This window comes from Suncus etruscus, chromosome 10 (genome assembly GCF_024139225.1).
Source record: "Suncus etruscus isolate mSunEtr1 chromosome 10, mSunEtr1.pri.cur, whole genome shotgun sequence".
In the NCBI taxonomy this organism is placed as follows: Eukaryota; Metazoa; Chordata; class Mammalia; order Eulipotyphla; family Soricidae; genus Suncus; species Suncus etruscus.
This window is the reverse complement of record NC_064857.1, coordinates 98,060,943-98,073,338: the sequence shown is the minus strand read 5'-3', so window position 1 is coordinate 98,073,338 and position 12,396 is coordinate 98,060,943. Positions and strand designations below refer to the sequence as shown.

Below are 12,396 nucleotides of genomic sequence, written 5' to 3'. Positions count from 1 at the left end.
TGTAGTCTCAATGTCCTGGAGTGTTTTGCCTATGTGTTGTTCTATATATCTTATGGTTTCGGGTCTGATATCGAGGTCTTTCATCCATTTGGATTTAACCTTCGTACATGATGTTAGCTGAGGGTCTAAGTTCAATTTTTTTGCAAGAGGCTAGCCAATTGTGCCAACACCACTTGTTGAAGAGGCTTTTTTTGCTCCATTTAGGGTTCTTGCTCCTTTATCAAAAATTAGGTGATTGTATGTCTGGGGAACATTCTCAAGCCTCTTCCACTGATCTGAGGGCCTGTCTTTATTCTAATACCATGCTGTTTTGATAACTATTGCTTTGTAGTAAATTTTAAAGTTGGGGAAAGTAATTCCTCCCATATTCTTTTTCCCAAGGATTTCTTTAGCTATTCCAGGATGTTTATTGTTCCAAATGAATTTCAGAAGTGCCTGATCCACTTCTTTGAAGAATGTCATGGGTACCTTTAGAGGGATCGCATTAAATCTGTACAATGCCTTGGGGATTATTGCCATTTTGATGATGTTAATCCTGTTAATCCATTAGCAGGGTATGTGGTTCCATTTATGCTTGTCCTCTCTTATTTCTTGGAGCAGAGTTTTATAGTTTTCTTTGTATATGTCCTTCACATTTTTAGTCAAGTTGATTCCAAGATATTTGAGTTTGTGTGGCACTATTGTGAATGGGGTTTTGTTGTTTTTTTTTTCTTGTTTTTTTTGAGCCACATTCGTTTGATGCTCAGAGGTCACTCCTGGCTAAGTGCTCAGGATTGCCCCTGGCTTGGGGGGGCCATATGGGATGCTGGGGGATTGAACCGCAGCCCTTCCTTGGCTAGCGCTTGCAAGGCAGACACCTTATCTCTAGTGCCGGGATTGTTTTCTTACTGTCCATTTCTTCCTTATTACTATTGGTGTATAGAAAGGCCATTGATCTTTGTGTGTTAATTTTGTAGCCCGCTACCTTGCTATATGAGTCTATTGTTACTAGAAGTTTTTTGGTAGAGTCTTTAGGGTTTTCTAAGTAGAGTATCATGTCATCTGCAAACAGCGAGAGTTTGACTTCTTCCTTTCCTATCTGGATTCCCTTGATATCTTTTTCTTGCCACATTTGGAAGCAGTTCCTTGGCGATCTGAGAGAGTGAATTTTCTGGGCCCTTTTCGGCCCACTCCCAAGAGGTTCAGGAGACATGACAGGAGACAAACGCACACTGAAATGTTTTTCTAACGAACACAAAGAATAGATTGGTACTATCAGAGGGATGTGTGTGTGTGTGTAAAAATAGGCAAAGATGGCACACATTTTTGGGCCAAGTTTAATGTTACTGTGTCATCAATTTGAAAGTTGTCAAGAAAAAAGTTCTCATTAAGGAAAAACATTTGCAAGTTTTTGTGGTGATGGACTTCACTAGATTTTCTGCAGTGATCCTTTTGCATTTTGTACTAAGATTACATTATTCTGTCATGTTCCCCTAAGGTGCATTACACTGCAATCCCAAGAAGAAAACTTGTGAACTCCCATATGATCTAGCTGTACCACCTCTAGGGATATACCCTAGGAACACAAAAATGCAATACAAAAATCCCTCACACCTATATTTATTGCAGTTCTATTTACAACAGCCAGACTCTGGAAACAATCAAGATGCTTTTCAAGAGATGAATGCTTAAAGAAACTGTGGCACATATACACAATGGAATATTATGCACACATTAGGAGAGATGAAGTCATGAAATTTTCCTATACATGGATGGACATGGAAACTATTATCCTGAGTGAAATAGTCAGAAGGAGACAGATAGACACAGAATAGTCGCACTCATCTGTAGATTTTAAGAAAAATAAAAGACATTATTGAATAATTCCCAAGATGAGGGATGGAAGGACAATATTAGCTCACCAGAAGGAGTGGTGAGTGCAGTTAGAAAAATAACTACAGTGAGGGCTATCATAACAATGTCAATGAGAGAGAAGTAGAAAGCAGGAAAGGAGGGAGATGGGGGCATTGGTGATGGGAATGTTGCACTGGTGAGGGGGGGTGTTCTTTTTATGACTGAAATCCAACCACAATCATGTTTGTAATCACAGTGTTTAAATATATTATTTCGAAAATATAAAATAAAAATAAATAAAATTTCTAAGTTTAAAAAAAAAAGAAGAAGGAAACCCTGGTACAGCCATACAGTGTCCAGATCTGAAGGTAGCATTCCAAAAACAAAGGAATGGGTATCGGAACATGGTGTGACTCAAACTCAACCAACAGCAACTTTTTAACTGCATATCTTATTGTGATTCAATTAAAGAAAGTTATTTAAAAGAAGGAAGGAAGGAAGGAAGGAAGGAAGGAAGGAAGGAAGGAAGGAAGGAAGGAAGGAAGGAAGGAAGGAAGGAAGGAAGGAAGAAAAGAAAGAAAGAGTACAGCAAAGGATTGAAAATCGCCCCAGGGAAGGAAAATTGAATAAGGCAAAGTCAGACTGTGGAATTTTGTTTAAAAATGAGCCAGAATGTGTTTTTTTCTTGTTTGTTTTGTTTTTTGTTTTTTGTTTTTTTTTGTTTTTGTTTTTTGTTTTGTTTTGTTCTTTTTTGTGTTTTTTTTTGGGGGGGCCACACCCGGCAGTGCTCAGGGGTCACTTCCTGGCTGTCTGCTCAGAAATAGCTCCTGGCAGGCACGGGGGACCATATGGGACACCGGGATTCGAACCAACCACCTTTGGTCCTGGATCGGCTGCTTGCAAGGCAAACGCCGCTGTGCTATCTCTCAGGGCCCAGAATGTGTGTTTTGTATGAATAATTTTGAGTAAAAATAAATGCGCTGCAGAAAAAAATGTCTGGTATGATACTGTTTATTTCACAAATGTTTTTAAAAGCGAGAAAGATAGTGGTTGTATCCTTGAAAATAAGTCAGGGTGTAGGTTTGGGATGATGGAAAGAATGGACCTTAGGTTGTTTTTGTTTTTTCCTGCTTGAGAGAGAAGAGCATCCTTTGTGATGTAGAACACCACAGTGGCCATTACATTCTGCACAGCAACAGGCAGCTGCCTCACTCCCTGCCATATGCTTTTATAGGGAGTAATCCATCTAATCATGTTATCATCCCCTACAGAGATCCTCCAGTTATTTCCATTTATCCAGTGAAAGACTGAGAATTCTAGAATTTGAAAGTGGCTTAGGGCCACTTGTTATGACTGACTTTGAACCATTCAGTTTTTGCTTATGATTTTGGTCATGGGTTATTCCCAGTGGTCTTCAGGGCTTTCTCAGTTCTTAACTCCTGGTTCTGTGCTCAGGGATCACTCCTGGAAATGTCTAAGAGACTATATGAGATGCCAGTAAGGCAAACATCTTATCTTCTATACTCTCTCAGCCTCTATTTAAACCAGAGCTTAAGCTTAGAATTTGTAGAATTGCACTGCTTTATAAAATTTACCAATATGAAAGAGTAAGTTGGTGATTTACATCTATAAAAATTCTTTTATTTAGGCCTTGAACATAAACCTGAAAAACAGTGCAAAGAAAGCACTGCAGAGATAAGAGTTGTGCAACCCCTCTGGTCTGGCTGTAGAAAGAAGCTTGCATGCACTTATCTTCACTTAGATTCATTGCCTGTCTTCCAGAATAACCTGTGGTGGTTTTAGGAACAACAACATTTGGGGCAGAGTGATAGCACAGCCGTAGGGCATTTGCCTTGCAAGTGGCCAACCCAGGACAGGTCTAGGTTCAATTCTTTTGTTGTTGTTGTTGTTGTTGTTGTTTTTTGGGCCACACCCGGTGGTGCTCAGGGGTTACTCCTGGCTGTCTGCTCAGAAATAGCTCCTGGCAGGAACAGGGGACCATATGGGACACCAGGATTCGAACCAACCACCTTAGGTCCTGGATCGGCTGCTTGCAAGGCAAACACCGCTGTGCTATCTCTCCGGGCCCCTAGGTTCAATTCTTGATTTCTGACATCCCCCATGGTCCTCTGAGCCTTCCAGGAGTGATTTCTGAGCACAGAGCCAGGAGTAACCCCCGAGCACTGCTTGGTATGACCCAAAAACTAACTAACTAACTAACTAACTAACTAACTAACTAACTAACTAACTAGATAAATAAGTGTTTTAAAAAAAAGGAACACCAATATTTAGACCCACCACAGATTCAAATGTAGGTAGGATAGGATCTGACCACCATCTCTTTATTTGGGTGGGGGCTATGTTCAGGGTTCTTTGCTCAGAGATCACTGTTGGTGGCTTCTAGGAACCATATAAGATATCAGGGGATTGAAGCCTGGTCAGTCATGTGCAAGGAATTTTGCATTTTATATTAATATTGAATAATTCTATCATGCTTCCTAATGTCTGTTACACCTGAGCCCCAAGAAGGAAATCCATATACACACATCCAGTTTAAAAAGATGCCCCAGGATTCTCTGCCCTCAGCAAAATGATGCAAAATATTTTTCTACCTTCTTTGCTTATCACAATTAATAGATAAAAGGATTTGCTGTGGGTAAAATAAGGATTGAAAATGTTTGATTATAGATGGGCTTTCAGACATAAATTGAGCAGGGCTACTCCATTTAAAGTCAAAGGACTCCTGCTCAGAAAGAGGGAGCCCAGATTTTGTATTTTGTTTTGTATTTGGGCCACATCTGGTGATGCTCAGGGCTTATTCCTGGCTCTGTACTTGGGGATTACTGTCGAAGCAGCTCAGAGACTATGTGTGGTGCCAGGAATTATTGGCTTCTTTACAATTCCTCCAGATCAGAGTCTAGGGAACATTCAGGGATGGGAAAGTTTGGGTGACCCCAAAATGAAGATAATTTTTTGGGGTCACACTCAGTGGTGCTTATCACTCTGAGTCTAGCAATCACTCCTGGTGATCATATGATATGCCAGGGACTGAACCCTGGTCAGCCATGTATAAGGCTCTGCCTGCTGATCTAGCCCCTGTAAGAGAATCTTCTAGGAGAGATCTGGTGACTGATCTTGTCTGTAAACCTGGGGGCTATTTTCTGCCAACCAAGGACAACTGAAGTGTAACCAGTTGGATATTTATAGTCAAAAGTTTTCTGATCTAAAATCCCTGAGGCATGGCTGAGAAGAATGTAGTTGATGGTGGAGTATACAGCTATGCTGGGAAGTGGGGGTGGCTTTGGTTTCAATGCAGATGATTGGGGACAGAATGGCTAAGCAGGGGAAATCCAAGAAGCATGGATGGAAAAATACAGAGGTAGATTTCAGTTATCAGTGAAAAGCTGCATAGAATTTCTTAATGAAAAGTAAAATCAGAGTGTTCTGTCATGGGAAGTAGTTAAGTAGCATGCTCTAGCAGTGTCATAGAAAGAAGTCTTACTTCGGGTAAGAAGTTTGTTGTTAGAATTCACTTTTAGGCCTCATGATTCTGTATAATAATAATACTACTATTTTCTTTTCCGGTGGGAGTTCAATATATTATTCAAGCACCTATTTACAGCTTGATGCCACTGTCACTCTTTCTGTCTCACAGAAGTTGCCACACTTCAGTTCTGTGCCATGAACTTGTCCTCTGTGATTGGATGGGTTTGAGCAATGACAGATTCTGCCCTGAACATGGGAATTGAGAAAGGCAGTAGAATGCCTTTGCACAGCGCATGAATTATGAGGGGGTAAGAAAATCTATTCTCTGTTTCAGAGAGGAGATCTGAATCTCTAGGTTTTTCTGCCCTGTTTTTTCTAGAAACCAGGGTAAAAAGGAGGGGCTTGCTCTTAGGAGGGTATCCCAGAAACCATTAGTTCTCAGAGTTCCCAGATAAGGCCAGTGTGAGAGTGAGGGTGAAGGACGATTCGTGTGTCACTGTGGCTCTAGGAGAGCTTGCCCAGCCATTGAGATCGCAATTTACTTTCAGAAACTTCTCGTCTTCTGTGATATTGAGTACCAAATAACTAAAACTCTGCTTCTGGTAATTTAACATTTTGGAAATCAGGCATTTTTTGTTTGTTTTGTTGTTGTTTTTTCCCCAAGGGCCGTAGAGATAGCATTGAGGTAGAGCATTTGCTTTGCATGCAGAAAGACGGTGGTTTTAACCCTGGCATCCCAAATGGTCCCCCAAGCCTGCCAAGAGCAATTTCTGAGCATAGAGCCAGGAATAACCCCAGAGTGCTGCTGGGTGTGACCCAAAAACAAAACAAAACAAAAAAAAGATACATATCCTGGATGTTTACTTTTTCTATTTTATTTATTGGTGGTAATGAGGTTTAGGACTACACCTGGAGGTACTCAGGAATCAAGGATTGACCCAGATTGTCGACATGGAAACAAATACCTTAACCCCTGTTCTAGCTCTCTGGCTTCTTTGGTTTTTGTTTTTGTTTTTGTTTTTTGTTTTTGTTTTGGGGGCCACACCCATTTGATGCTCAGGGGTTACTCCTGGCTAAGTGCTACAGAAATTGTCCCTGCCTGGGTGGACCATATGGGACACTGGGGGATCGAACTGCAGTCCTTCCTTGGCTAGCGCTTGAAAGGTGCTTACCTTACCTTACCTCTAGCGCCACCTCACTGGCCCCGCTCTCTGGCTTCTTAAGTACTTTCACCAAAAAAGAATTTAGAAGATCAGAAAATGAATATTCCATTATAATTTTAATGATGGTGTTAATTTAGGACACAGCTTTTCTTCATATTTGACTAGGAAATTGGAAACGAGTTGGAACTCTATGCCCTGTGGTTTGCATGCAACTTGTGTCCAGGGATGGAAGCAAAACCTGTTTCTCCAGCTGGACACAGCCAAGTGTGTGGGTTCAGACCCCCCAGGCTGAATGGATTACTAAATAGCCATATTATATGACACAGTTTCAAATCTACTAGTTAATATTAAATTGCTTTTTTTAAGAAGATGTATGACTAGTCAATGATGATGAATAACATGATTTTTCTCTTTTTGCGTGTGTCTTGATCCAAAGTAAGCACAATGCTTAGACAATTTAAAAATCTGTTCACACTTGTGTCACCAATTTAGGGAAATGCTAAATGTTGAAAGACAAAAATGTTTTAAAACTCCCTAGAGTCCTTATTTGTTTTTGGTTGCAAGAGAGTATAGAGTATAAGATCTTATATTCTGCTGCATATGCTGCTTTTATAACATCTGTTGGGTGTCTATTCTAGTCAAGCTCAAAACTTTGTTGTTCATCTTAACTATCCTCAATTTCTTCCATTTGACCAAAAAGCCTTGAAGATGAGGGAGGTTATTCACTCATTTTTCAAGGGACACCAAGTGTGCATTAAGAGGATACCACTTTACTTTGGGATTTGGTGATTAGACTCTCCTCAGCAGAGCCAGGTTTGATCCCTGACACCTAGCACCAGGAGTGATTCCCTGAGCCTAGAGCCAAGTGTGATCTCAAACTAAAAGCACATATTGAGGCCTAACTCTTTCTAATATATTTGAGAGAGAGAGAGAGAGAGAGAGAGACAGAGACAGAGACAGAGACAGAGACAGAGACTGTGTGTGCTTGCAGCTTTTTCCAGATTTGTATTCTTTTACAACTAGAATTTGTGAAAATTAATCTTTGTTGCCTCCAGAGTCGGCTTTATTCTTGCCCATTATTTTTCTCTTTCTTTCTTTCTTTCTTTCTTTCTTTCTTTCTTTCTTTCTTTCTTTCTTTCTTTCTTTCTTTCTTTCTTTCTTTCTTTCTTTCTTTCTTTCTTTCTTTCTTTCTTTCTTTCTTTCTTTCTTTCTTTCTTTCTTTCTTTCTTTCTTTCTTTCCTTCCTTCCTTCCTTCCTTCCTTCCTTCCTTCCTTCCTTCCTTCCTTCCTTCCTTCCTTCCTTCCTTCCTTCCTTCCTTCCTTCCTTCCTTCCTTCCTTTCTTTTTCTTCCTTCCTTCCTTCCTTCCTTCCTTCCTTCCTTCCTTCCTTCCTTCCTTCCTTCCTTCCTTCCTTCCTTCCTTCCTTCCTTCCTTCCTTCCTTCCTTCTTTCTTCTTTCTTTTTCTCTTTCTTTCTTTCTTTCTTTCTTTCTTTCTTTCTTTCTTTCTTTCTTTCTTTCTTTCTTTCTTTCTTTCTTTCTTTCTTTCTTTCTTTCTTCTTCCTTCCTTCCTTCCTTCCTTCCTTCCTTCCTTCCTTCCTTCCTTCCTTCCTTCCTTCCTTCCTTCCTTCCTTCCTTCCTTCCTTCCTTCCTTCCTTCCTTCCTTCCTTCCTTCTTTCTCTTTTTCTTTCTCTCTTTCTCTTTTTCATTCTCTCTTTCTTTCTCCCCCTCCCTCCCTCCCTCCCTCCCTCCCTCCCTCCCTCCCTCCCTCCCTCCCTCCCTCCCTCCCTCCTTCCTTCCTTCCTTCCTTCCTTCCTTCCTTCCTTCCTTCCTTCCTTCCTTCCTTCCTTCCTTCCTTCCTTCCTTCCTTCCTTTTCTTTTTTTAGTTAGTTTATTTGGGGGCCACTCCTGATGGTCCTCAGTGGTTACTTCTGGTTGTGTCCTCAGGAATCACTCTTGGTGGTGCTCGGGATCATTTGGGATCAAACCCAGGTCGCAAGCAATCACCCTCCCCACTGTACTACCTCTCCGCTCCTATTCTTTCCTATTCTTTTTTAAATTTTAACTTTTTTCCTTTTATTTAACTACCACGATCACAAAGTTGATCATGATTGGGTTTCATTCTTATGATGTACACCACCCTTTACTTCTGAACATTTCCCACCACTTAGGAAATGTTCCCAGTTTCCCTCCCATCCGCCCCCTGCCTGCCTCTCTCTCTTTTATTATTATTTTCCTAGTCTATACTGTGGTTTGTACTATTGTTAATGAAGGAGTACCGTGCATTTTATCTCTGTTCAATACCCAGTTATTGTCCAGAGTGATCAGTTCTAAATATCATTGTCATGATGGTCCCTTCTCTACCCTAATTGTACTTTTTCCTACTTTGTTGCAAGTCTCCTACCATGTACTGTCCTACTGGTCTTCATCTCTGTTGGGTCTATGGATATTATTACCATACTGTCTTTTATTTTTCTTATATCCCATAAATGAGTGAGATTATCCTATGTCTATATGGGATGCCAGGATTCAAACCACCACCTTCTGCATGCAAGGCAAATGCCTTACCTCCATTGCTATCTCTCCAGCCCCTCTTCTCTATTCTTAATAGACTTTAGACCTTTTTTTCTCAGTGGAAAACCTGAGATGGGGGTGGGGATGGCTTCCTGTGTCTTATGTCCATTGGACTTGCAGCTATAACATCTTTCGTTGTTTGCTTTTGTTTTGGGCTCAGAAGTTACTCCTGGTTCTGCACTCAGAATTTACTTCTGGCAGACATGGGGGACCATATGGGATGCTGGGGATCAACCCAGGTTGGCTGAATGCAAAGCAGACACCTTTCCTTTGTGCTATTGCTCCCACTACTGAAACTAAATTGTCTTTCTGGTGATTAAGTGTCTAGCATACTGCACAGCTATAGAACAACCACCCTCAATTCTAGTTAGAGAGGGGAGAAAGCATTTTTTCTTTCACTAAACTAAATTAATCACTATGACTCTTTGTCATCATGGATAAATGATTTATTTCTAATTTTCTGAATCACTGTCAATTAGTTATTATTTTTGGGGAGAGGGGCTTGGCTTTTGGGCCACACCCCAAAAACTCAGGGGTTACTCGGGGCTCTGTGCTAAGAAATCACTCCTGGCAGACTTGGGGCAACCTATGGGATGCCAAGGATCGAATCCTGGTCTGTCCCAGGTTGGCTGTGTTAAGGCGAATGCCCTAACACTGTGCTATTGCTCTAGTCCCTGCAGAGTTATTCCTGATTGAGTTTCAGTAATACAATGTTCCAGCAACAATCCCTTTGTCACTGTCCATTTCCCTCCACCAGTGTCCCCAGTTTCTCTCTTGCCTCCCCCATAACCTGCTTCTTAGGGCAAGCTTTTTTTTTAAAACCTTACTAAGAGCTTATAAGAGATGATGTCTCTAGCTAATTTTTTCTTTGTTGCTATTTAGGAATTTCCTCCAGCTCCTGTAAAATGCTTTGAAAGTGGATTGGATACAAGCTGAACCCCAGCCTATGTGGACCTTCCATACTTCTCTCCACGCCCTTCTGATGGCCTTTTGAGTCCCAGTGGAGTCCCAGTGACTGGCAGCTCATGATGAGTGATGAGAAGAGCCTTGGAGTGTCCCAAAAGTTGGTCTCGCCTTCCAGGAGCACTAGTAGCTGCTCCTCTAAGCAGGGAAGCCGACAGGTAAAGCTGCGTGCAAATTTGACATCACCCGGAATTTCACAGCTTGAAGTGTTGGTGCCCTTGGGAAATCCTCTTGCTCAGTTTCAGAGCATTTGTCCGCAGTCAGTGCTTAATTCTGGGAGAAGAGTAAACCAGATGATAATGTTGCTTGAGTGCCTACCAGATGGGGAGGGCTAGATTTAGCCCGTGCATAATTGTATTCAATTCTCACAACTCTCCTCCAGCACAGATATTAATACCCCTCTTTTCATTGTGAGGAAGCTGAGTCAGATCCACAGAACTACTTGCCCAAGGACACACAGTAGTAAGAACAGAGCAAGAAATTGGTGCAAACCCACACTGTTCTTTGATACCCTGCTAACCGAAACAAGAATGATCACATTTCCAGTAATTATAATTTCCCGCCCACCTTTTCCTTTCCTTCACCGAATCTCTCATGACAGGATTCATTCTAGAAACCCCGAGTCTTACCTGCCTCCCTTCCCTGAACCTTAGTGAAACTACTCAACAGAGGAATCATCCAAAAATTGAAGTAGGATGAAGAAAAGTAAAGTATAGGACAATCACATCTGAAATAACTGTCAGTTAATTACATGTTGCTACTCGGTTTCCTTGCTAATAAATCTGTTGGCAGAATTTGCTGGGTTTTAGATTGGTGGCAGCAATGAATACTAATTATAATTCTTCCACTTTCGGTTAAGTAGGGAGAGAGGGGGTTCTTCCAAATGTGCAACCATAGACTCTTTTCAAGGCCTGCTGGCTGGCTGTGTGGGCATTGCCTTGCCCCAGGGGAATGTATGGATGGACCTAACTAGTGACCCAGGCTCCATTATTCTAAATTTGGAAACATCAATTAAGAAACCTCCTACCCCAGATAGGTTTCCACATTTCTAACACACCAGGCATGTCTCTTCACTTGACCACAGCTGGTCACTTCACAATCCTGCTTTCTGTCACCCGGATCTGTGATGTCTCATGAGTGACATTTTGCCATGTCAAATACTTAGGACAAGTCAGCGAGATGGGCACCCCACCCCTACCTCCCAGAGATTACAATAAGAAACTTCTTCAGACACTGAAGCTGTAGTACAGTGGTAGAGTGCTTGCCTTGCATGTGGTCAACCCAGGTCTGACCCCTGGCATCCAATATGGTTTCCTGAGTACCATCAGTGGTGATTCTTGAGTGCAGAGCCAGGAATAAGCCCTGAGCAATAGATATGGCACTCAAACCAAAACTAAAACAAAATAAAAAGAAAGAGGAAAGGAAATTATTTAATATTGTTATAATTTCCTTTCCTTTTGGGTTTCAAAAAAATGAGTAGGACTAGGACTAGAAGATAGTAGGACTATCTTCAAAGGTTGAGTACATGCTTTGCATGTAGGATCCCTAGGTTCCATTACTGGCACCACAGGGTCCCCTGAACATGGCTAGGTATGGCCCTCAAACAAAACAAAACACAACAAAACTAAAACAAGTGCTGGGAAAATGCAGATTGTTCCTTGGGAGTTCCAGTTTGTGAGGGCAGCTATGTCCAAATACTGTCAGAGAGATATTTTTCTCCCTAGGTCAAAATTCTGTTGGGGATTATTAGAGTGTGGAATATTTTAGCTCTGCCCTCTTTTGCATTTAGTACTTCTCTTTCTGCATCCTCCACAAATACATTCTAGTACCATATGGACCTGAGCAGCACAAGCCTGTCCTCAGCCTGATTATACGAAACCTTCTTTTTGTGCTCTGTGACATGAATTTACTCGGTTCCCACAGGCATATTATGTGGTTGCATCACTGTGGCAAGTTCACAGTTTGTGCCTGATGCTTCGACTTTTTTGTACCTGGCTCCAACTAGTGACTCCAGCCTCTGAGGGTCACCTTTTAGATTTAGGGTTATTCTCTACTTTAATATTAACTTACTGTTGCTTTAAGATTGTATCAGAGAATATGGAGAATTGAATGCATATTTTCTTTCCAATTCCAGCCAGTCTACTTTTTAAAAAAGCTGCTGTTCAATTTTCAGTTTATTTTTAAATTATATTCAACTATTTTTTTTTTTTTTTGCATTTTCCATTCTTCTATCCAAGAAAGGTATCTGGGTTATGGTTCAGTATAATTTACCTTTTTTTTTTTTTTTAGGGGGACTAGTACCAAGCAGTATTCACGGAACACTTCCCAACAATACTTAGCCATTTAGGCCTGGAGTTCAATATGGGGACTTGAGAGGCTGGA

General features: G+C 41.2%; 1 protein-coding gene and 1 long non-coding RNA gene across 2 annotated transcripts in view; both read left to right on the top strand.

Moving 5' to 3' along the window:
- The window catches only part of LOC126020055 (uncharacterized), a 1,004,964-nt gene that overhangs the window by 110,428 nt on the left and 882,140 nt on the right, over positions 1–12,396 (top strand). The gene's annotated exons all lie outside the window — the stretch shown is intronic.
- The window catches only part of OSBPL3 (oxysterol binding protein like 3), a 210,965-nt gene that overhangs the window by 95,019 nt on the left and 103,550 nt on the right, over positions 1–12,396 (top strand). Inside the window, exon 2 of the mRNA XM_049781437.1 lies at positions 9,934–10,172. Within this exon, the coding sequence (XP_049637394.1) occupies positions 10,077–10,172 (96 nt within the window). The 5' untranslated portion in view covers positions 9,934–10,076. The remainder of the gene's footprint in view (positions 1–9,933; positions 10,173–12,396) is intronic.